At 44.5% G+C, this 24,916-nt stretch overlaps 1 protein-coding gene across 1 annotated transcript in view; it reads left to right on the forward strand.

Annotated features, from left to right (window-relative positions):
* The first annotated feature begins 297 nt into the window (after positions 1-297).
* The window catches only part of LOC129459809 (zinc finger protein 850-like), a 283,509-nt gene continuing 258,890 nt past the window's right edge, over positions 298-24,916 (forward strand). The window contains 5 exon segments of the mRNA XM_055237027.2: positions 298-309; positions 473-599; positions 1,170-1,265; positions 12,379-13,935; positions 13,938-14,095. Of these exon segments, the coding sequence (XP_055093002.1) occupies positions 298-309; positions 473-599; positions 1,170-1,265; positions 12,379-13,935; positions 13,938-14,095 (1,950 nt within the window).

Genomic DNA, 24,916 nt, shown 5'->3' on the forward strand with positions numbered 1-24,916 from the left:
CGAAAACAGAAACAAAAAAATGAAACAAGAGGAAAAAAATAACATGAAAGAAAGTGGTAAGGGAGGAGTGCCTGTTTATTAAGCTTTTGTTGTAAATAGGAATTTGCATATCAGATGTTTACTGTAATATTCTTTCAGCTTTGCTAGGCCTACAGCTTGCTGTGTGCATTTGTACTCTAGTTCATTTATTTGGGAAATAATATATCAATGTGTTTTATTAATTCCCAGCTCTAACCATGGAATATTCGGAATGTCCCATTCTATGAAGGAAGTTTGCTGGCCGCAGCAGGAATATTCATGAACATGGAGGTACTTTGTTGAAGTTACACTAATTTTTTTACTCTTCCCCACTCTCATCCTAGCCGGTCTGCTCACTGTATTCTCTCCATCCTTCAGCACCCTTCCATCTCTTCCTTCATCTTAAAAACCTTTCCTTTAATTTCAACAGCGCTGCATGGGTTTGTCATTTCAGGGGTTGGTCATGTTCCAGGGTCTGTCTATAGACTTCTCTCAAGGGGAATGGGAGTGCCTGGATGCTGCTCAGAAGGACTTATACAGAGATGTAATGATGGAGAACTACAGCAGCCTGGTCTCACTAGGTAAGGATGTCTATCCGCAAATAACTCATGAATTTTGTGTGTAGCTTTCAATTGTCTGGGTGACTTTTCACCTGTTGCCTAAGGAATTGTTTTGTGTTTTGTAGATTAATAGATGGGCAGCTCTTTGGGGTCACTCCATCTTCTCCATGCTTCAGACCTTTACACCTTCCTCTAGTCCTTCACGAGGACTAAGGGACTAACTTTGAATTCAGGAACAGCAGGAGTATGTCTTACTTCGTTTCTTTCTTTTTTTTTTTTTTTTTGAGACAAAGTCTCACTCTGTCGCCCAGGCTGAAGTGCAATGGCATGATCTCGGTTCACTCCAACCTCCATCTCTCGGGTTCAAGCGATTCTCCTGCCTCAGCCTTCTGAGTAGCTGGGATTACAGGCACCCGCCACCAGGCCCAGCCAACTTTTGTATTTTTAGTAGAGACAGGGTTTCACCATGTTGGTCAGGTTGGTCTCGAACTCCTGACCTCAAGCAATCCACCTGTTTCGGTCTCCCAAAGTGCTGGGATTACAGGAGTGAGCCACCATGCCCGACCATCTTACTTCTTTTCTTATAAACAGGCCTCTCTACCCCAAAGCCTGATGTGATTTCCTTACTGGAGCAAGGGAAAGAGCCCTGGATGGTTTCAAGAGACGTGCTGGGAGGATGGTGCCCAGGTGAGTAAAGACTGAGCAGATGGGGACGACACTGCTGTTTAGAACCCAGCCTGCCAGGGAGGCAGCAGTGTACAGGTATTGGTTGAGGAGTCTCTTCCTCAAGGTCCCATGTGAGGGTTGTGGCCTAAGACACGTGGAGAAAAGTCACAATACACCCCCACACACTTTTAAAAATTTTATTATTTATTTATTTATTTATTTATTTATTTTGAAATGGAGTCTCGCTCTGTTGCCCAGGCTGGAGTACAGTGGCGTGATCTCGGCTCACTGCAACCTCCTCCCCCGAGTTGAAGCGACTTTCCTGCCTCAGCCTTTGAAGGAACTGGCGTTATAGGCGCCCACCACCGTGCCCAGCTAATTTTTGTATTTTCAGTAGAGATGGGGTTTCACCATGTTGGCTAGGCTGGCCTCGAACTCCTGACCTCAGGTGATCCACTTGCCTTGGCCTCCGAAAGTGCTGGGACTACAGGTGTGAGCCACTGCACCTGGCCAATAATCCCCTTTTACTTCCACCTCTTCAGTCTGTGCTACCCTCTTGTCATAACTTCTTCCCATTTCAAAGAATAAAGTTCCTTCTTTGGGAGCCATCCTGTTTCCCCTGTCTTCAAGCTACTTCTTTCCCTTTGAAATTTAAACCTGTGTTCTTGCTTTAAAAAAAAATCTTTCAAAATATATTTATTTTTCATACTGATCCTTAACTTTTTTTTTGTCTTGTCTTGTCTAGTTTTCCTTTGATGCAGCCATTTCAGCATCAATGGATATTCATTCACTTTTTTTTTTTTTTGAAACGGAGTCTCACTCTGTCACCCAGGCTGGAGTGCAGTGGTGCAATACTGGCTCACTACAACCTCCACTTCCCGGGTTCAAGTAATTCTCCTGCCTCAGCCTCTTGAGTAGCTGGGACTACAGGCATGTACCACCACAACTGGCTACTTTTTGTATTTTCAGTAGAGACAGGGTTTCACCATGTTGGCCAGGCTGGTCCTGAACTCCTGACCTCAGGTGATCCACCTGCCTCGGTCTCCCAAAGTGCCAGGATTACAGGTGTCAGCCACCATGCCCAACCTCATTCACTTTTAGTCAACATTTATTGACTTAAAAAAAAAAATCATAAAGCCTTCTTTTCTTGGTGGGTGACAGTTATAGAAGATATAAGCTATCAGAATTACACTCTAATAAAGGGTTTATTTATTTATTTATTTTGAGACAATGTCTCACTGTGTTGCCCAGGCTGGAGTGCAGTGGAGTGGTCTCGGCTCACTGCAACCTCTGCATCCTGAATTCAAGCAATTCTCGTGCCTCAGCCTCCAGAGCAGCTGAGATTACAGTCACGTGCCACCACACCTGGCTAATTTTTTGTATTTTTAGTAGAGACAGGGTTTTGCCACATAGCTGAGGCTGGTCTTGAACTCCTGAGCTAAGGCAATCTGCCCACCTCGGCCTCTCAAAGTGCTAGGATTACCGGCGTGAGCCACCACACCCAGCCTAATAAAGGGTCTAAATCGTGTATAAATCACTTTCTAAAAAGTAGACTCAACCAGGAGGTTTCTAATATGGTGCTTCGAAGAAAGAGCTGTAGATATCAATGTGAAGGAATAGGATGTGCCTGCTTTTAGGAGGAAAAGGTACACAGAAATGATTGTGTATAAAAGAGGACAATAAGTTAAATATAGAAGACTTAAGTGTCAAGGAAAAGGGAGTGATCCATTTTCAATAAGTTGGTGACAATGTTAACATGGACAAAAATTGGGCTGTAAGTAGCATAGACTGAGGGATTTTCTTTTGAAGTAGAAAAGATAAGGCATTTTATTTTTCAAAATGTGCTTTTAAGTAATGCAAACTATCCATTTTAAAAAGTGTTTTAATTGTAGGATATAGATGACTTTATTTCCTTCTATCCATAGAACATTACAAAAAAAAATTTTTTTAAATTATTAACTTGATTACAGAAGTCTTTGAACGTACACAGAGGTAGAAAGGATGGTGTAATGGACATCCCCCAAATCCATTTCCTAGCTGCAGTAGTTATCAATGAGTTTCCATGTTTCCAATCTTACTTGATCTATGCCTGTTGACCTCTGCACCTTCCCTTAACTATGTTAAAGCAAGTCCTGGATATCATGAGTTCAGTACTATTAAATGTGTAGGTAGCTTTTCAGTGTTTCTTCTTCTTTTTTTGTTTTTGTGACAGCGTCTCTCTGTTGCCCATGCTGGAGTACGGTGGCACAATCACGGCTCACTGCAGCCTTGACCTCCAGGACTCAAGTGATCCTCCCACCTCTGCCTCCTGAGTAGCTCAGACCACAAGCACACACCACCACACCTGGTCAATTTCTAATTTTTTTTGTAGAGATGGGTTCTCCCTATGTGCCACAGGCTGGTCTGGAACTCCTGGGCTCAAGCAGTCCTCCCACCGCCTCACTTTCCCAAACTGCTGGGATTACAGGCATGAGCAATTGTGCCCAGCTGTTTCTTCTATTTAAAATGAGTGCTCTGGTGTATCTTTATTTAAATGGACATTTTCATATTTAATCTTTCAGATGTGAGATTCCTGGGCCAATATGTATATTCATATATTTTAGATGGAGTCTTGCTCCATTGCCAGGCTGGAGTGCTGTGGCACGATCTTGGCTGACTGCAACCTCCGACTCCCTGGTTCAAGTGATTCTCCTGCCTCAGCCTCCTGAGTAGCTGGGATTACAGGCATGCACCACCACGCCCAGCTAATTTTTTTTTTTGTATTTTTAGTTAAGATGGGGTTTCACCACATTGTCCAGGATGGTCTCGATCTCCTGACCTCGTGATCTGCCCGCCTCAGCCTCCCAAAGTGCTGGGATTACAGGCGTGAGCCACCACTCCCGGCCTGGTTTAAACTTTTTAAAGCTCATGACAGTCTAGGACAGAAATGCATGATCCACTGGAGCTGCCTTATACAACTCAGTTCAGACAAATATTCGTAGCTGGTCAGTTAATTTGAGTTTAAAGTGAAAAGATATGATATGCCACAACCATATGATTTTAGATGAGAGCATTTAATCAGAGATGGGTGGATCACTTGAGACCAGCCTGGCAAATGTGGCAAAACCCCCTCTGTACTAAAAATACAAAAATTAGCCGGGTGTGGTGTTGCATGCCTGTAATCCCAGCTACTTGAATGGCTGAGGCATGGAATTGATTGAATCCGGGAGAAGGAGGAGGCAGTGAGCCGAGATCACACCACTGCACTGCAGTGTGGGTGACAGAGTGAGGCTCTGTCTCAAGAAAACAAAAAAAGAACTTTTTAATTTTCATGATACAATTTTTAATCCATGAGCTTTTGTAAATGTTTTGCCTTTAAATTTTTCCGATTTTTAATAGTTGTTTTTATTACTGAATTTATTTATTTATTTATTTATTTATTTACTTACTTACTTACTTACTAGTCTCTGATAGCAGGGCAAAGCATTTTGTTTGAAAATGGGCTCCCTGCTGGGAGTTCTGCCTCATTTTGTATACATACTATACCTGTAAGGCATGAGTCATCATTTAAGGTTTTAGCTTTTTATGTGAAGGGACAACACAAAGGTTCTTGCAATCCAGTTTCAACAGATGGTTCATGAAAGCTGTGCTGTTCCATACAGTAGCCACTAGCTATATGTGGCTAATTAGATTTAACTGTAAAGTAATTAAAATGAAAATGAAAAATTCAGTTCTTGCCGGGCACAGTGACTAACACCTGTAACTCCGGGGCTTTGGGAAGCTGAGGCAGGAGGATTGCTTGAGTCCAGGAGTTCAAGGCTGCAGTGAGCTGTGATCACACCACTTCGTTCCAGCCCGGGTGGCAGAGCAAGACCTTGTCTCAAAAAGAAAAAGAGGCTGGGCACGGTGGCTCACACCTGTAAATCCCAGCACTTTGGGAGGCTGAGGTGGGCGGATCACTTTGAGGTCAGGAGTGGTCTGGTCAACATGGTGACCAGCCTAATCAACATAGTGAAACAACATCTCTACTAAAACAAACGCACAAAAAATTAGCTGGGTGTGGTGGCAGGCACCTGTAATCCCAGCTACTCGTGAGGCTGAGGACAGAGAATCGCTTGAACCCAGGAGGCGGAGGTTGCAGTAAGCCAAGATCACACCACTGCACTCCAGCCTGGGCAACAGAGCAAGACTCTGTCTCTAAAAAGAAACTATATTTCCTGTTTGTGCCTCCTTTTTATGTTTCATCTTTTCTACTTCATTATTTGGTTTTATTTTCTTACTAATTTTTAGGAGTGACTCATTCATTCATTCATTCATTTTTTCATTTATTTATAATTATGGTAAAATATACATAACAGAAATGTATTACTATTTTAACCATCTTTAATTGTATTCATATTGTGCAACCATCTGCACATTCATTTCTAGAACTCCTGAAATTCCAACATAATCACGACGGATCTACCCATTTGGGTTAAGAAGAGCTTCTACTTAATAGTTATCTTATTGTTAGCATATCCCAATGGACCCCTGCCAAAGTTTGCCCCTCAGATAAACAAAAACTCAACACTATATAGCATGGGAATATTCATTGCTGGCTAGGAACAGACCATCTCTGACACTGCCAGGAAGCATCAAACTAGCCACTCAAATGAAAATGTGCCTACATCTGGAATGAGTAATCTCATTTTTTGGACTGTCTGCTACAGAAATAAAAGAAGTAGCTAATTCTGATATATACAGAAACACATTTCCTGGAATAGCAGTAACAATCTAAATGGGCATTAACAAAAACTGTGACAGGCCAGGCGTGGTGGCTCACGCCTGTAATCCCAGCACCTTGGGAGAACAGGGCAGGTGGATCACAAGGTCGGGAGTTCTACACCAGCCTGGTCAACATGGTGAAAACCCCATCTCTACTAAAAATACAAAAAATTAGCCAGATGTGGTGGCACGAACCAGTAGTCCCAGCTACTTGGGAGGCTGAGGTAGGCAAATTGATTGAACCCAGGAGGCAGAGGTTGCAGTGAGCCGAGATCATGCCATTGTATTCCAGCCTAGGCAACAGAGCAAGACTCCGTCTTGAGGGGGAAAAAAAATGTGGCATTATGGTATATCCACATAATGGGATATTATGCAGCTATTCAAGGAAATGAAGTAAATCTATAAATAGTAACTTTAAAACTATCCTTTATCTGTTGTTATCTGGGGGGAAAGTTGCACACCAATATGTAAAGGACAATTCTATTTTTATAAAAAGAAGAAAATGCACACATAGATACACATACATCATATATGAATGGGTGAATATGTGGCTGTGCATAAACTTGGGAAAAGAAACACTCCAGACCAGAATGCATTCCTCTGGGGGTAGAAAATCATGTGTTCCAAATAGAAATAAACATTTGCAAATACACATCTTCCTGGAAATAAGGTTATGTAGTGTGCTGAAAGTACAGTTGAGATCTTAATGAACAAGTAGGTGATATGGCACTTAAAACATTGGCTCAAGGCCAGGCGTGGTGGCTCACGCCTGTAATCCCAGCACTTTGGGAGGCCAAGGCGGGTGGATCACAAGGTCAGGAGATTGAGACCATCCTGGCCAACATGGTAAAACCCCGTCTCTACTAAAAACACAAAAATTAGCTGGGTGTCATGGCAGGCGCCTGTAATCCCAGCTACTCGGGAGGTTGAGGAAGGAGAATCGCATGAACCCAGGAAGTGGAGGTTGCAGTGAGCCAAGAACACGCCACTGCACTCCAGCCTGGCAACAGAGTGAGACTCCATATCCAAAAAAAAAAAAAAAAAAAGGCTAAAAACTAGGTATATAAAAAAACTATGTAGTTACTTTATTTACTAGTGGTGTCAAGACTTTCTAACTTCTTTAAGCATTATTAAACATAGTAATTCTCTTTAATATTAATATTTGAAGCCTTTTGGTTCTGTTTCTGCTGTTTTTTTCTTCATGTGATTTCTGATTTCCCTGTATGTGTTAGTTTGTTTTTTTTTTTATTGCGAAGTGCTCTCTCTTTCCTTGAAACTTTGTGAGAATATTTTGAGGGTTGAGTTGAGGTTGATTTCATCCACAGAGATTTTGTGTTTGCTTTTTGCCTGTTGCCTAAGACATAGCCCGGCCCATAATACAATTTTTATTGTCATCACTTAGCATCAAAGTAATTTTTAGGCCAGGAGCGGTGGCTCATGCCTGTAATCCCAACACTTTGGGAGGCTGAGGTGGGTGGATCACTTGAGGCCAGGAGTTTGAGATCAGCCTGGCCAACATGGCGAAACCCTTTCTGTACTAAAAATACAAAAATTAGCTGGGTGTGGTGTTGCATGCCGGTAATCCCAGCTACTCAAATGGCTGAGGCACAGAACTGATTGAACCTGGGAGGCGGAGGTTGCAGTGAGCCGAGATCGCACCACTGTATTCCGGCATGGGTGACAGAGTGAGACTCTGTCTCAAAAAAACCAAAAAAGAATTTTTTAATTTTCATGATACCATTTTTAACCCATGAGCTTTTGTAAATGTTTTGCATTTAAATTTTTTTCCCATTTTTTATTCCTGAATTCAACCTTAATTGCACTATAGTCAATAATTACATGGTCAGTATGAGACCAGTTTCTGGAAGTGTGTTACTTCATGCACTGGTGAATTGTCAGCGTTTTTGTGGGGGTGGGGATTCATGTGTTCCTGTGCTTTCTTTTAATTGCGCATGTAGAATTCTCACATGTTCAACATATCATGCTTGTTAATTTGATGTAAAGATCCTCTGTATCCATTTATATTTTCTGGGTGCTTGACCTCTCAGTTATTAAAAGAGGTGTATTGAAATCTCCCACAATCAGCGTGGTGGCTCACGCCTGTAATCCCAGCACTTTGGGAGGCTGAGGTGGGTGGATCACGAGGTCAGGAGTTCAAGACCAAGCTGGTAAAGATGGTGAAACCCCATCTCTACTAAAAATACAAAAAATTAGCCGGGCTCGGTGGCAGGCGCTTGTAATCCCAGCTACTTGGGAGGCGGAGGCAGGAGAATCACTTGAACTCGGAGGGCAGAGGTTGCAGTGAGCTGAGATCGTGCCACTGCACTCCAGTCTGGGTGACAGAGTGAGACTCCATCTCAAAAAAAATAACTAAAAAAAAGAAATCTCCCACAATCAAGATGAAGCCTAAACTTTTTGTATTTTCTCTATTTTTAGTTTGCATATTTAGAGTTTATTTTACTGGATGCTTACAAATTTAGAATTGTTATATCTTTTTGGTGAATGAATGTTTTATTATGTAGTAATCCTTTTTATTCCCAATAATGTTTTCACCTTGAAGTCTATTTTTTTCCAGTGCTAAGTAAGACTCTAGCTTTCTATTCATGAATACTTGCCTGATTTTCATTTTCTTAGTTTTTACTTAAACTTTTTTGTGTCCTCATGTTTTTAGTCACTTTTTATTTTAAAAGGGTTGAAATTTACTTTTTCTTTGTTTACATTCCTCATAATTACTGATATTTGGATTTTTTTTTTTTTTTTTTTTTTTTGAGACACGGTCTCTCTCTCTGTTGCCCGGGCTGAGTGCAGTGGAGCAATCACAGCTCACCACAGCCTCAACCCCCTGGGCTCAAGCAATCTGCATACCTCAGCCTCCCGAGTAGCTGAAAATACAGGCACGATCCACCTCTCTTGGCCTGTTTGAATTTTTTTAACCAGCTTATTCTATTTGTCTCACTTTTCCTGTCTTCTGTTGCCTGTTTTATTTTACACTGCTTTAGATTTGAGGTTTTAAAAAAATCTGATGCCCATACTTAGTTTGATTCCACTGATTTGGAAGTTGAAAGCATGGACTCTGGAGCCAGATTGCCTCCATTCAAATCCTAGCTCTGCCATTTAATACCTCTATGACTTTTGGCAATTTACTTAACCTCTCTGGCCCTCATTTGCAAATATATATGCTATTCACAGGATTCTTCTGAGGATTAAATGAGCTTATATAGTAAACGTGTAAAGCAGTGAAAATAGTGCCTGGCATATAGCAAGCATGGTGTGTAAGCTATTTTTTTTTTTTTTTTAGACGGAGTCCCGCTCTGTCACCCAGGCTGGAGTGCAGTGGCACGATCTCGGCTCACTGCAAGCTCCACCTCCCGGGTTCACGCCATTCTCCTGCCTCAGCCTCTCCGAGTAGCTGGGACTACAGGCGTCCGCCACCACGCCCGGCTAATTTTTTGTATTTTTAGTAGAGACGGGGTTTCACCTTGGTCTCGATCTCCTGACCTCGTGATCCGCCCGCCTCGGCCTCCCAAAGTGCTGGGATTACAAGCGTGAGCCACCGCGCCCGGCCGTGTAAGCTATTTTTTGTTTTCCTGTTCATTTTGTTCTTATTATTGGGATTTCATCATGAATAATTTTTTTTTAAGAGACAGGTTCTCCCATTGTCACCCAGGCTGGAGTGCAGTGGCTTGACCACAGCTCATTGCAGCATTGACTTTCCAGGCTCGGGTGATCCTCCCGCCTTAGCCTCCCGAGTACCTGAGGCTACAGTCATATGCCACCACACCCGGCTTTTTTTTTTTTTTTTTTTTTTTTTTTGAGACAGTGTCCCAGGCTGTTGCCCAGGCTGGTCTTGAACTCCTGGGCTCTGGTAATCTTGCAGCCTTGGCGTCCCAAAGTGTTGGGATTAGAGCCATGAACCACCATGCCTGGCTTATAGAACTTTTACTTTTTTTTTTTTTTTTTCCTGAGACTAAGTCTCGCTCTGTCGCCCAGGCTGGAATGCAGTGGCACAATTTCGGCTCACTTGCAACCTCTGTCTCCTGGGTTTAAGCAATTCTTCTGCCTCAGCCCCCCGAGTAGCTGAGAATTCAGGCATGCACCACCATGCCTGGCTTATTTTGTATTTTTAGTGAAGTCGGAGTTTTGCCATGTTGACCAGGCTGGTCTTGAATTCCTGACCTCAGGTGATCCACCTGCCTCAGACTCCTAAAGTGCTGAGATTACAGGCATGTGCCACTGCACCCGGCCCCATAGAACTTTTAAAATTTACCATCCATGGTACTCATGGCACCTCAGATTTTTTTTGGAAAACCTCATCATTTCTGAATAAATTTTAGCTGTTCCACCTTGAATATAGTTTGCTCCCTGTTCTTTCAGTATTACTTTCAGGAAGACAAATGAATTCTTTGACTTTTCTTTATACTTTTAACCTTGCTTTTGCATTTCCAATTATTTAACCATTCCAGTGAGGTTTTGTTGTTGATTTCTTTCTCTTTTTCTCCTTGAAATTTATATGTTGAAGAAACTTGATCATCTGTCATTTAACATTTAGCTCCCCTCCCTTTATTCCTTTCTTTCCTATAAACAGACTATGTGATATTAGTATTGTGTATTTCATCACATATCTGGTTGTTTCTGTTTTTGTGATGTTAGCAGCCATTCCTCATCTCATCCCCTAAAAATTACTAGGTAATTTTAAAATTGTCCTTATGAACACACAGATTTAAAAAATATTTGATGTGATTTATTGTAATTACAATGATTACAGTTATTATTCTTGAATTCATGCTCAACTTGTCCCATCTTTGGCCAATGGGGCCCTCTTCATAATGGTTCCTGAGTCTTTTCGACATGACCCTAGGAGTCTTGAATAAGCTTCTTTGCTTTTCTAATATGCCAGCTTTTTCCATGCTCATAATGCAGACTTTCTGTTCTAATCCCAAGATACTCCAAAGAGCCTAGGTTCTGTGTAGTAAGAAATCGTATTTAGAGACAGTAATCTGTCATTAGCGTGTTCATTGCCGCTGGATTGATTGTTTCTAAGGCTTCAATGGATGAAGATGGAAAGTATTTTTTAAAAATCATGATTGCACTCTTATACTGCCAATTCAAATTCATTCATTGAATTTTAAGTTTCAATGATTCATTTTTTAATTTTTAGATACTGATACCCCATTTGTGTCTTTTACAAAAACTTGCTTGGCCTTTTTGTTAATGAGATGTTACTTTCTCACTTTAAAAAAGTAAACTTTAGGTTTTAGGATAGTTTCAGACTTACAGAAAAGTTGTCAGGTTAGTACAGAGACTTCCCATATACATCACATGTAGTTTCCCATTAACATTTTATATTTGTACATTTGTCATAATGAATGAATGAATGTTGATCCCATTTAATAATAACATTGTTGAAGCAATGTTGTTATTATTAATTACCTTTCCTATGGTGCTGAGATCTATTATTATTAATGGAAACCCCTAGACTTTACTCAGATTTCCTTAGCTTTTTTTTTTTTTTTTGAGATGGAGTCTGGCTTTTGTTGCCTAGGCTGGAGTTCAATGATACGATCTTGGCTCACTGCAACCTCAGCCTCCTGGGCTCAAGTGATTCTCCTGTTTCAGCCTCCTGTGTAGCTGAGATTACAGGCATGGGCCACCACGTCTGGCTAATTTTTGTATTTTTAATAGAGACAGGGTTTCACCATGTTGGCCAGGCTGGTCTTGAACTCCTGACCTTGTGATCCGCCCGCTTCAGCCTCCCAAAGTGCTGGGATTACAGGTGTGAGCTACTGTGCCCGGCCTCCTTAGCTTTTACCTAATGTCCTTTTTTCCTCTTCTAGGATCTTGGCTAGGATAACACATTGCATTGAGTCATTATGTTTCCCTTGGCTCCTCTTTGCTTTGACAGCTTTTCAGGCTTTCCTTGTTTGCGATTATGTCAATAGTTTTGGAGAGTACTGGCCAGGTATTTCATAGATTGTCTCTCATTTTGGGATTTGTCTGGTGTTTTTCCAGTGATTATACTGGAGTTCAGTATTTTTAGAAGGAAGATCAGAGAGATAAAATACTGTTCTCATCACATCATACAAGGGTACATACTATCACCATGTATGTACACCATCTTTTTTTTTTTTTTAAGGCAGGGTCTTGCTCTGTGGCCCAGGCTGGAGTGTAGTGGCACAATCATAGCTCACTGCAGCCTTGAACTCCTGGGCTCAAGCAATCCTCCTGTCTCAGACTCCCAAAGTGCTGGGAATACAGGCGTGAGCCACCACGCCCAACACATCTTTCATTCTTAAGGACATTATTTTCAGTTTGTCTCCCCTTTCTACCATGGATGTTTTTATTTCTACTCAACAAGGAAATACTATGTTTTTGCTTTCTGGTTATTTTTCAGACTCGGAGTTTAGATGTAAGACCAAAGATTCATGTTTGCCAAAAGAAATCTATGAAGTAACATCATCTCAGTGGGTGAGAATGGAAAAATGTCATAGCCTTGTGGGCTCCAGTGTCAGAGATGACTGGGAATGCAAAGGCCAGTTTCAGCACCAAGATATAAATCAGGAGCGATATTTGGAAAAAGTAATAATCACTTATGAAAAAACACCAACTTTCTGCCTACAGACATCTCTCACTGTGCATCATTGGATTCATCCTGGAGAGAAACTGTATAAATCCACAGAATGTATGGCTTTTAATTATGGCCCAGAACTTACACAACAGCAAGAAACCCATACTGGTGAAAAACTTTGTAAATGTAAGGAGTGTGGGAAGGCCTTTCGTCATTTTTCCTATCTTGTTAAACATCAGAGAATTCATACTGGGGAAAAGCCCTGTGCATGTAAAGAATATGGAAAAGCTTTTGTTTCTGGCTCACATCTTTTTCAACACCAGAAAATGTATACTGATGAGAGACCTCATGCGTGTCAGGAATCCATGAAGGCCTTTAGACCGTCTGCACACCTTACTCAACATCAGAGAATTCATACTGGTGACAAACCTTATGAATGTAAAGAATGTGGGAAATCTTTTACTTCTGGCTCAACACTAAATCAACATCAGCAAATTCACACTGGTGAGAAACCCTATCATTGTAAGCAATGTGGAAAATCTTTTACTGTTGGCTCAACGCTAAATCGACACCAGCAAATTCACACTGGTGAGAAACTGTATGATTGTAAGGAATGTGGAAAATCTTTTGCTTCAGGCTCAGCACTAATTTGACATCAGCAAATTCACACTGGTGAGAAACCCTATGACTGTAAGGAATGTGGAAAATCTTTTACTTTTTGCTCAGGGTTAATTGGACACCAGGCAATTCACTCTGTTGAGAAACCTTATGATTGTAAAGAATGTGGAAAATCTTTTACTGCTGGCTCAACGCTAATTCAACATCAGCGAATTCACGCTGGTGAGAAACCCTATCATTATAAGGAATGTGGAAAATCTTTTGCTTTTCGCTCAGCAATAATTCAACATCGGCGAATTCACACTGGTGAGAAACCCTATGATTGTAAGGAATGTGGCAAGGCCTTTAGACGTCGTTCAAAACTTACTCAACATCAACGAATCCATACTGGTGAGAAAGCTTATTGATGTCATGAATGTGGAAAAGCCTTTGTCTGTTTCTCAGGACTCACCAAACATCACAGTATTCACACTGGCGAGAAACCCTATGAATGTAAGACATGTGGGAAGTCCTTCAGACAGCGTACACACCTTACTCTACATCAGAGAATTCATACCGGTGACAGACCTAAAGAATGTAAAGAATGTGGGAAATCTTTTACTTGCGGCTCAGAACTAATTCGACATCAGCGAACTCACACTGGTGAGAAACCTTACAATTGTAAGGAATGTGGGAAGGCCTTTAGATGTCTTTCACAACTTAGTCAACATAAACAAATCCATAATGGTGAGAAAACTTATCAATGTCCGGAATGTGGGAAAGCCTTTTTCTATGCCTCAGCCGACATCAGAGTGTTCACACTGCCAAGAAACCTTATGAATGTAAGACACGTGGGAAGGCCTTTAGACAGCTTGCACAGCTTACTTGACATCGGAGAATTCATGACCTAACATAATTAATGTAGGAAACCGTTCTTATGCCATTTGTCATGGATCATCAGCAGATTCCATATGTGGGTCAAATACAATGGATGTGTATTACAATGGATGTGTATTATGTATTACTTCACAGTCACTTTTTCCAGAATTAAGACTTTTTTTTTTTTTTTTTGAGACGGAGTCTCGCTCTGTTGCCCAGGCTGGAGTTCAGTGGCGCTATCTCGGCTCACTGCAAGCTCCGCCTCCTGGGTTCATGCCATTCTCCTGCCTCAGCCTCCCTAGTAGCTGGGACTACAGATACCTGCCACCATGCCTGGCTAATTTTTTTGTTTTTGTATTTTTAGTGGAGACAGGGTTTCACTGCGTTAGCCAGGGTGGTCTTGATCTCCTGACCTCATGATCTGCCCACCAAAATTAGGACATTTAATACGGAAAGAAATTGATAATGAATGTAGATGAGTTTTCTATCATGATTCAAAGCTTGTTGAAGTTATACAAATTCATATTAGAGAATGTGGTCAATGACAAAAGACAACCATTTACTACGTACGTGACATTAGGCTAGTTATGTAAATTCTCTGTGCCAAAATTACTAACTGATAAAATGTTGATGGCAATAGTTGTTTTTGTATATTTTTTGTTTGTTTGTGTTATTCTGAAATGGAGTCTTTCTCTGTTGCCCAGGCTGGAGTGCAGTGGTGCTATCTTGGCTCACTGCAACCTCTGTCTCCCAGGTTCAAGTGATTCTCCTGCCTCTGCCTGCTGAGTAGCTGAGATTACAGGCATGCACCACCATGCTCGGCTAATTTTTGTATTTTTAGTAGAGACAGGGTTTCATCATGTTGACCATGGCTATTCTCGAACTCCTGACCTCAGATGATCCACCCACCTCGGCTCCACCTCCCAAAGTGCTGGGATTACAGGCATGAGCCACCACGCCCGGCCTATTTATGATTTTCAACACTGACTATAACTACTGTGCCTGCACCAACCTCTTACCTTGAAATTAAGTGACTATAGACAGATCTGCTAAGAAGACATTCCCTTCCCTTCCCTTCCCTTCCTTTCCCTTTCCCCTTCCCCCTTCCCTTTCCCCCTTCCCCCTTCCCTTTCCCCCTTCCCCCTCCCCTCTTCCCTTCCTCTCTCTCTCTCTCTGACTCTCTCTCTCTTTCTTTCTTTCAAGACGGAGTCTCATTCTATCACTCAGGCTGGAGTGCAGTGGTGCCATATTGGCTCACTGCAACCTCTGCCTCCTGGGTTCCAGCGATTCTCCAGCCTCAGCCTCCCGAGTAGCTGGGATTACAGGCTCGTGCCACCACATCCCTAATTTTTGTATTTTTAGTAGAGATAGGGTTTCACCATGTTGGCCAGTCTGGTCTGGAACTCCTGACCTCAGGTGATCCACCTGCCTCGGCCTCCCAAAGTGCTAGGACTGCAGGCGTGAGCCACAGAGCCCAGCTGGAAGACATTTCGTTCTGCTGCAATTTAGTAAAATATTTGAGTACATCTTGAAGTTGTCTTTTGATTTTTTTTTTTTTAGGACATGGTCTCACTTTGTCTCCCACGCTGAAATGCAGTGGTGTGATCTTGGCTCACTGCAACCTCAGCCTCCTGGCTTCAAGCGATTCTGGTGTCTCAGCCTCTCCAGTAGTTGAGAATACAGGCGGGCGCCACCACGCCCCGCTGATTTTTCAATTTTTGGTAGAGACGGGGTTTTGCCATGTTTGCCAGGCTGGTCTCAAACTCCTAACCTCAGGTGATCCACTCGCCTCGGCCTCCCAAAGTGCTGAGATTATAGGTGTAAGCCACCCCAGCTGGCCTGCATTTTGATTTTTAAAATGGCAGAGCTGCTGTTGAAGATTTCAAAGTCAGAAGCAGCCATGGGGCAAATCTCCAGAAGCACATGTGGAAATCACACACAGTGAATGCATCCCTCACCCTGAACCAATTGTTTTCACCCAAGTCTGCATGTAAAAATAAAAGCAAACAACAACAACAAAAAAGTACTATGTAATGTTTTATTGATATATAACATTTATACAGAAATGGATGCACAAAGCATTCATTTATGTAAAGCTGAATGAATTGTTAAAAAGAAATACACTTCCGTAATCAGAAAATGAAACTAGGCTGGGCGCTGTGGCTCATGTCTGTAATCCTAGCACTTTGGGCGGCCAATGTGGGTGGATCGCTGGAGCTCAGGAGTTGGAGATCAGCCTGGGAAACATGGTGAGATTCTCCCTTCCAAAAAAAAAAAAAGAACCAGGCATGGTGGTGCAAACCTGTGGTCCCAGCCTCTGCAGAGGATGAGGTGGGACGATTACTTGAGCCCTGGGGTGGGTGGAGGTTGCAGTAAGCCGAGATTGTACCCCTGGACTCTAGCCTGGCTGACAGAGCAAGAACCTATCTCAAAATAAATAAAATAAAATAAAATAAAATAAAACTAACCTCATTCATGCCCCAATAATCACTTTCTTTTTTCTTCTCCAACAGTAACCATAATCTTAAGAGTTAACATTGTGGATCAATTTTGTGTTTTTATTTAAGTGTTTTATTATGTAAAAATTTAAACATATGCAAAGCAACAACAACAACAACAACAAAAATTCAATAGACCTGCCATGAAGCCTCAAGAACTACTAATCGTGTCCCATTCTTATTTCACCTATAGTTCTCTACTTCAGTCTTTTCTGGTCAACACATTGTCCACCCTCCATTATTTTTTTCACTTTTTTTTTGTGAGGTCAAATACACAAACATTGAAAGGCACAAATCCTCAAAATTTTTGACATGTAAATACACTTATATATAGTCTTCATATCTTTTAAGAATGAATAGAACTTTTTGTTATTCTATTGATGGAATCTAGAATAGAATGATAGAATATTATTATTATTCTCAAATAATTTCCTCATGCTTTTTTTCCCAGATGATTTTATTGTCAATGAAGGCTATTTGTTGGTGTTTTTTTTTTTTTTTTTTGAGAAGGAGTCTCTCTCTCTGGCCCAGGCCAGAGTGCAGTGGCGCTATCTTGGCTCACTGCAAGCTCTGCCTCCCGGGTTCACGCCATTCTCCTGCCTCAGCCTCCCGAGTAGCTGGGACTACAGGCGCCTGCAACCATGCCCGGCTAATTTTTTGTATTTTTAGTAGAGACGGGGTTTCACCGTGTTAGCCAGGATAGTCTCGATCTCCTGACCTCGTGATCCGCCCTCCTCGGCCTCCCAAAGGGCTGGGATTACAGGCGTGAGCCGCCATGCCTGGCGGTGTTTTTTTTTTTAAACCATTGGTTCATTTTGCCTGATATCATTCAATATGTATTATTTTATTTCAAGCTTGTCTCAGCAGGTTTATGAGATTCATCCAGGATGTGTGCTTCAGTAGTTTGTTTCTCTCTGTGGCTGAGTAGTCTTCTCTTGCATGAACCAGTTACAATTTGTTTATTCATCTTCCAAGATACGGACATTTGGGTTGTTTTCTGCTTTAAGCTATTATGACTAAAAGGTCTATAAACATCCTTGTACAAATACTTTTTGAAATTTAATTTAATTCATTTATCAACATTTAAGTGACACCTCTTTACATTATTTAGTGGTTTCTTCAGCGATTACCGTATACATCTTTAACATATTACAATCTACTTGAAGTTAATACTGTATTATTTTAATAAAGGTAAAATGTGAAGAACTTGCTGTTGGAGAGTTTTAATTACTTTTTTAATTCTTTATGTTATTCATAAATTTTACATCTATACATTATATATCTCACAGTACTGTTATAATTTTTTAAAATAGTCATAAAAATTAAGATAAAATAGTATTTATAAAGATTTGGAGGCAGATCCTTTGAGTCTGCATAAATACATTGTTTCTCCTTTAAATTTTACCCAAAATGGCCAGGCGTGATGGCTCACCCCCGTAATCCCAGCACTTTGGAAGGCCAAGGCAGGTGGATCACTTGAGGTCAGGTGTTCAAGACCAGCCTGGCCAACAGGAGGTCAGGCTGAGACAGAAGAATTGCTTGAAGATCGCACCACTGCGCTCCAGCCTGGGCGACAGAGTGAGACTCTGTCTCAAAAAAATAATAATAGTTTTAAAAAGAAAAAAATAGGAGAAAAAGAGATTTCTTTAAAAAATTCCAAGTACTAATCAATGTAGACAGATAATGCAAAATAGTAAATCACCACTAGGACACAACAGTAATAATTACTATAGACAAGATATATTGAAGAATGCAAAAATTTGGAGTAAAATTTATTTATTTTTTGAGCAAGTGCATCAGTTTAAACTTCACAGAATAAGAAACATATATATTCCTAACCTTTTGTTTTCTTCTTCTTTTTAGACAGAGTCTCTTTCTGTTGCCCAGGCTGGAGTGCAGTGGTGCATCTCGGCTCAGGGCAACCTCTGCCTCTTAGGTTCAAGTGATTTTCACATCTCAGCGCCCTGAATAGCTGAGATTAAAGGCATGTGCCACCACGCTCAGCTAATATTTGTATTTTTAGTGGAGATGGGGTTTTATCATGTTGCCCATGCTGGTCACAAACTTCTGACCTCAAGTGATCCATCTGCCTCGGCCTTCCAAAGTGCTGAGATTACAGGCATGAGCCACCGCACCCAACTCTATAAAATAAATATATTCCTAAGTAACAAATGTAGGTTAATAGAGAACTCATAAACACAAAATAACTAATTCTACATCTTCCAGAATAGCTCAACATAATTCTTTCATTTCTGATCCATTATTCAAATAGACTTTGTTCAAATTTTATAGGAGATCTTAATACACTATTATGTTTGTTTAGTATGTGAGATTCATGATAAGCTCACCAAAGAGTTCTTTACTCAGTGTGTGAATTCATGAGCATAAAGTTGCAGAGGGAGAAGCAAATGTTTTTGAAAATATTATGAGAGACAATAGTCACAGGAGTCATTCCCGCTGTTATTGACTGACACATATATTGTTACTTTAAGAGAAACTGCTTTGGCTGGGCGCGGTGGCTCACGCCTGTAATCCCAGCATTTTGAGAGGCCGAGGTGGGTAGATCACCTGAGGTCAGGAGTTCAAGACCAGCCTGGTCAACATGGTGAAACCCCATCTATACTGAAAATACAAAAATTAGCCGGGCATAGTAGTGTGTGCCTGTAATCCCAGCTACTCAGGGGGCTGAGGCAGGAGAATCGCTTGAACCTGGGAGGCAGAGGTTGCAGTGAGCCAATATCACCCCATTGCACACAAGCCTGGCTACAGATCGAGACTCTATCTCGGAAAAAAAAAAACCACAAAAAACTGCATCTAAGTTTAGACTATGGTTCGTAGAAGATGGTATGAACCAGCAGCAAGTTAATATCCAGAACTGCTCACGGCAGATGATTGTGTCTTCTGGCTGTGCCATAAATTTATCTTTTGCAGGCTACTCTAAAACTTCTATAATGGTGGTAGATTTCAGTGAAGTGGAGCCCCCCACAGCCTGCCTACCACTTGCACCCAGCTGGCAGCAGCACCCACCTGGAGCATGGTGAGGAGGGCATGACATTGGTGCCCACCTTGCTGCTGTTTGCCCCCACATGCGAAGTCCCTGCACACCTCACGGTGGAGCTTCACCTCACTGCCCAGCACCACAGTCTGGTTGACCAGTAGCCATGTATGCAGAATGGCCATTGAGGAGAGCACTCTGCAGGGGCACATGAGGGCTGGCCGGCTTCTTCACTGCCTGAGTTGCAGCCCTCACCCATCATGTCCATCATGTCCATCTGCAGGAGGCTGCCGAACTCATTCTCCACCACACTCTCCATAACCAGGCTCCACGGCTAGTGTCGCAACTGTGGGTGGATGCTCAGGTGAGTGGACTGGATCACAGGTCCTGCCCTGCAGAACCCCCTATCTTAGACCCCACCACCACTTGCTCACAAGTCCAAGGGTCACATCCTTGCCACCAGGCCAACCTTGATGCCCTGATGTGATGCTTTTTATGAAACCTCTTGTGGTTTTTCATACAGGAAATGGAGGAAGTAGGATGGCTGCTGTCTGCACAGTTGAAGTGAATGAGTTGGGTGGTTGGCTTGGCCAGCAGCTTCTTATCTACTGGGTCTGAGTCCAGTCAGGGGCCTGGCATGTGAAGGCCATAAGAGAAGTGGGAGACGGAGGCCTATCTGGGTCAACCCCATTTCAAAGGCTTCTTCTGTCTAACTGCAAGCCTCAGTTCCTTCTCCTGTGTAGGGAGAGTGCTGGCCTTTTCAGGTCTCTTTCCTGGGCTGAAAAAGGCTCCGAGGAGCATCAACACCATGTCCCCCACATCCTGGTTATTGTCAGAGGTGGGCTGTGTGTCTCCTGCCCTCTTCCTCCAAGCTGCTGCTGCTGCTGCTGCTGCTGAGAAGTCCAGGGTGCTTCGACCTGGCCTGGGACACTTCAGGGAATGAGAGAATCTTCCAGGGAAGTTCTCACCTTCTCAAGGAGACACAACAGGGCAAGCCCAGCAGCGAGGACCCAGCGGGCATCCCAGCTGGTTGAAGGAGCCAGAACAGGCCTTGGGATCAGTTTACCAGAAGGGAGAAATCAGATGCCCACAGTGCCAAGAGCCTAGAAGGCGGTTGGGTGGTGTCCATTTATGAGATTCTGAGACCTTTTGCCACTGCACAGTGTTCTAGGACCTGGTGGGCTCCTACTAAGAATGAAGTTTTGCAGGCCCGGCCTCCTCTTCTTCCTGGCGTTTAGCGCTGCTGCCATCCCTCCCTCACAGCCCAACTAGTTTTTCCTCTTCCTGAAGGCTGCGATGGGAGCTGCCTTCCTCCCCATGAGGATTCATGGGTTGGCTGGGCCAGCATCTCTCAGAAGGGCCCAAGACCTGGGCCCAAGACAGGGGGGAGGTAGCCCCCCCAGCATGGTGACCTCACTGCCATCTGCCTGCAGAGACACCCCAGTCTCTCAGAGGAGGACCCTGACACACACATGAGCGGATGGACAGAAGCTGGAAAGAGGCGCCTCGCAGAGCTCTGCGCTGCCTCCAAGAGTGGATAATGGTGACCACTGGGGAGATGCAGAGAGCCCAGCAGGCTGTGGAGAGACCACAGTGACTCAAGGCTGCCCACCACCAGATGGTACTTAGAGAGGGGAGAGAAAGAAATCAACTAGACAGATAGTTAGGGTGAGAGTCCTTGGTAGAATTCCCTTCTAATAAAAAGCAGCTTCTCTTATAATCCCGGAGGTCGTTTCTGTTTTAACAAAGAGAGCTTGAAAGATCAGGCTGGAAACACAGATAATGGAGGCAAGTTCTAACACAGAAAGGAGCCTGCTGTGTGATCAGGAAGTTTCACTGACGTACGGAGGACCCCAGTGAGCAAATTTCTCTCTTTTTGAAAATATTCAGACACGGAGGCTTGCACAAGGGGAGTGCCTGCAACAGCACGGATAAAAAAGAGCTACTCTGAATCAGGCACGTTCACGTTGGAGGGTTCTGCCACCCACTTCTTTTTACACATGCATGGTAGGAAGATTTAAGCAACGTGGAGTAACTCACGCTAAGGAGCCTGCAGGCACACTAGAAAGGTTGGAGTGGGGCCGGGCGCAGTGGCTCATGCCAGTGGCTAATCCCAGCACTTTGGGAGGCCAAAGCGGTTGGATCACGAGGTCAAGAGATCGAGACCACCCTGGCCAACATGGTGAAACCCCGTCTCTACTAAAAATACAAAAATTAGCTGGGCGTGGTGGTGCGCGCCTATAGTCCCAGCTCCTGGGGAGCACTCCTGTAGTCCCAGCTACTCAGGAGCGTGCCTGTAGTCCCAGCTACTTGGGAGGCTGAGGCCTTGAACCCAGGAGGCAGAGGTTGCAGTAAGCTGAGATCATGCCACTGCACTCCAGCTTGGCGACAGAGCAAGACTCCGTCTCAAAAAAATAAAAAAGGTTGGGGTGTGGAGTGGGGACTGTCAGAATTTTGCACCTTATGCAAAGGACACAATGACACACCTAGTCCTGACTGGTTTTTCACACCTTATGTAAATGAAGCACCTCTCACGACCAGCTTGTTTATAAAATCCCTTGGGCATTTCACTTTAAAGCTGCAACTCTTTTTCCTGGGGGGTCCTCTCTGTGCCAGGGAGCTTTCTGCCTTTCACTTATTAAATTCTGCTGTAACCTCACTTTGGAGTGTCTGCACCCTAGATTTCATTGGCTGTGAGACCAAGAACTTCGTGTGACACCCCAGAAAATGAGGCCGATTTCAGTGCCTTCTGAATGGTAGCCCACCAGTGACCCTCCCAGCCAAAGCACACATGGGGCAGAAACACCAATCACCTGCCTGGGATGGCCAGGTGGGCAGGAGCAAGCAGGAACTTGGTGAGAAAACCAGAATGTGTGTTCAAGGGCAGGGGCCAAGGGTTCAGCTGAGTTGGAAAATTCAGATTCTCTTTCGGGATGTGCTCCTCTCCTGGGATCTGCTCATCTCCTGGAATCTGAGACACAACACAGAGCAACCCCCAGGCCAGCCATGACTGGAGCCTCCACCAGTATATGTGGAGGTGCAGAGAAGGGCCCTGTGCTAGGCCAAGAGCCTATCCTTGACCAGTTCACCCTCCCTGTCGGCCACTAGGTGCAGGCAGAGGCCACGGACTCCAGCTTCAGACAGAGGCGGGCAACAGGGTCACTGCCTCCTGCAATCCCATCCCGGGGATTACAGGGTCCCTGGGGAGATGTGGCAATGGCTGAGTTGAAAGATTCAGAAAGGGGGATGACAGGCGAAAAAGTAAGGGACTGGGCATGTGTGGGGACTAAGAGAGAAGTGTGTGACTGTCCCTGGAGAAGTGACAGCAAGGCACAGACAAGATGAGTACCCAGATGCCACACCCAACTGTCAGGTACACAAGCCCCAGAATCCCCTAAGTAGCCCCAAGAAGGGTTTTATTTAATCAAGAAAAAAGGGGTCCCACCTCCACTCACACAGGCACTGGTCCTTACATACATTAGAGAACAGAACTCTTGCTCTGCCCAAGGCCAGGGAAAGGGGGCAATGTTTCTCTACCCCATGGGTCATAGACCTTGACCTGCCAGAACACCCACCCTCACCCCCAAAAAGGTACAGACGACAACCAGGGTGCACATGCCAACCACTGGTGCAACCCAAAAGGGGCTGAGTCCTGTAGGGACCTTGGTCCTGGGGAGTATTTCCCAGTCACAGAGTCTTTCTGATTTTTTCACTCACTAGCCCTGTGCCTCAGTTTTCCCCTCTATGACAAAAAGCTAAATTCCATCCTGCAGGCTAGGGGACCCTGAGAGGTCACCACAGCCCCTTAAATGGCTGCAGCATGCGAAAGTGGGGGGGGGGGGTGGGAGAGTTCCCTGCCTTGGGTCTTTTGCCCCAGGGCTGATGTTTATCAGGCCAAGGCCAGGCCAGCCTGCTGAGGAGGCCAATATGCCCTGCCTGGGGAACCTTGCTCCCAATTCCAGGTCACTACGGCTAAGGACCCCCGATGCATTAGGGCAGGAAAAAGGGTGGAAAGGGGATGGAGCAACACTTCATCATAAGGGCCTTGGGTCAACCCTAGAGAAAAACAATCAAATTCAGACTCCTGTCTGAAGCTGACCATTCAAAGAGATTTCGATTTTGGGACAAGAAAAGGCTCTTGGGTCATAAAACAAGATCTTCTGGTTCTGGACTCTGCAGCTGTCTTGGGTAGGGGACTTTTGCCAGCTCTGTGCTTTCACGGAGCCTAAGGGCAGGGGGCACCCGGAAGGGACTCTGAAGCCAAGGATGAGAGTCCTGCCTTCCTGCCTCCCCAACTCACTTTCCAAGAGCAGACATTGGGCAGCAAAGTTTCTTAACAAAGTCAGAAAAAATAATATCCAGACCAGGCAGGCTAATAAACGTTTACCAGGATTATCCGGCCTAATCACCGAAACAGCCCTGCCATATTCGTCCTCTGGGACAGGTGAGGAAACTGAGGTTGGAGGAGGACACCGGGAGCCTGGCCGGGCCACTGGCAGCCTGGAGCCCCAGAGGTCCAGGCATTCACAGCCCTCCAACCATCCCGCCCCTCCCTCCCGGCCCCAGGTGACTTCATTCCCAGCTCATTCACTTGTCAATAATTCTGGCCCGCGGGGCCACCAGCCCTCCCTCAAGCGCCCCCCGCACTTATCAGGTGACGACCTCCCTGTGTGTGGCTGCCAGGCTGGGAGTCGGGGTGTCTGTGTTCCTCTCGCCCAAGCTGAGAGTGGCCTGTACCGAGGGGGCGGGCTTCCTCTTTGTTTGGCAGCCTGGAGTCTGGAGTGCAGGTGCCGGGCAGGCAGCACTAGGAGCGCTCGACGACTTGGCTGGAGGCCGAAGGTGCCGCCCCTCGGGGACCAGAGCGTCTTTGCAAGGTGGGCTCGGCGCACACTCCCCTCCCGTTCTGTGGCCCCGGGGCCCCTCCTAGAAGATCCTCCTCATCTCCGGTGACCTTGACCGCCAGCAACCCCACGCCGGCTGCCTCTGCCTGGCGTTGGGTGGCACTTCTAGAGGCAGACAGATCCCTTAGCCTAGCGGGCTTGACAGCAGGGTGGTGGCGGTGGGGGCTCCAGAGAGTGTCACCGCGTTATGCTGGCCACCGCCCGGCAGGGGCTGGGCTTAGCTGACACCCTCACATCCGCCCTTCAGATTCCAGCCTCTGACTTTGGCGATTCTGGCCAGGACGCCGCTGGGCCAGGCTCCCCTCGGGGGCCTCGCACTTGGGTGGGGACCCTAGGGCGTCAGGCGCCACACACTCCAGTGCGCCCGCTCTGGCTGTGAATTTCAGAGAGGGCGGGCAGCAGATCCCGGGACTGGTCCGGTGGGGATGATCACCCGCCAGCGCCTTTTCCCACCCAGGCGCCCTTTCCAGTCCCCCCGTCGCCTGCAGGGCCGC

Source organism: Symphalangus syndactylus, chromosome 13 (genome assembly GCF_028878055.3).
Source record: "Symphalangus syndactylus isolate Jambi chromosome 13, NHGRI_mSymSyn1-v2.1_pri, whole genome shotgun sequence".
In the NCBI taxonomy this organism is placed as follows: domain Eukaryota; kingdom Metazoa; phylum Chordata; class Mammalia; order Primates; family Hylobatidae; genus Symphalangus; species Symphalangus syndactylus.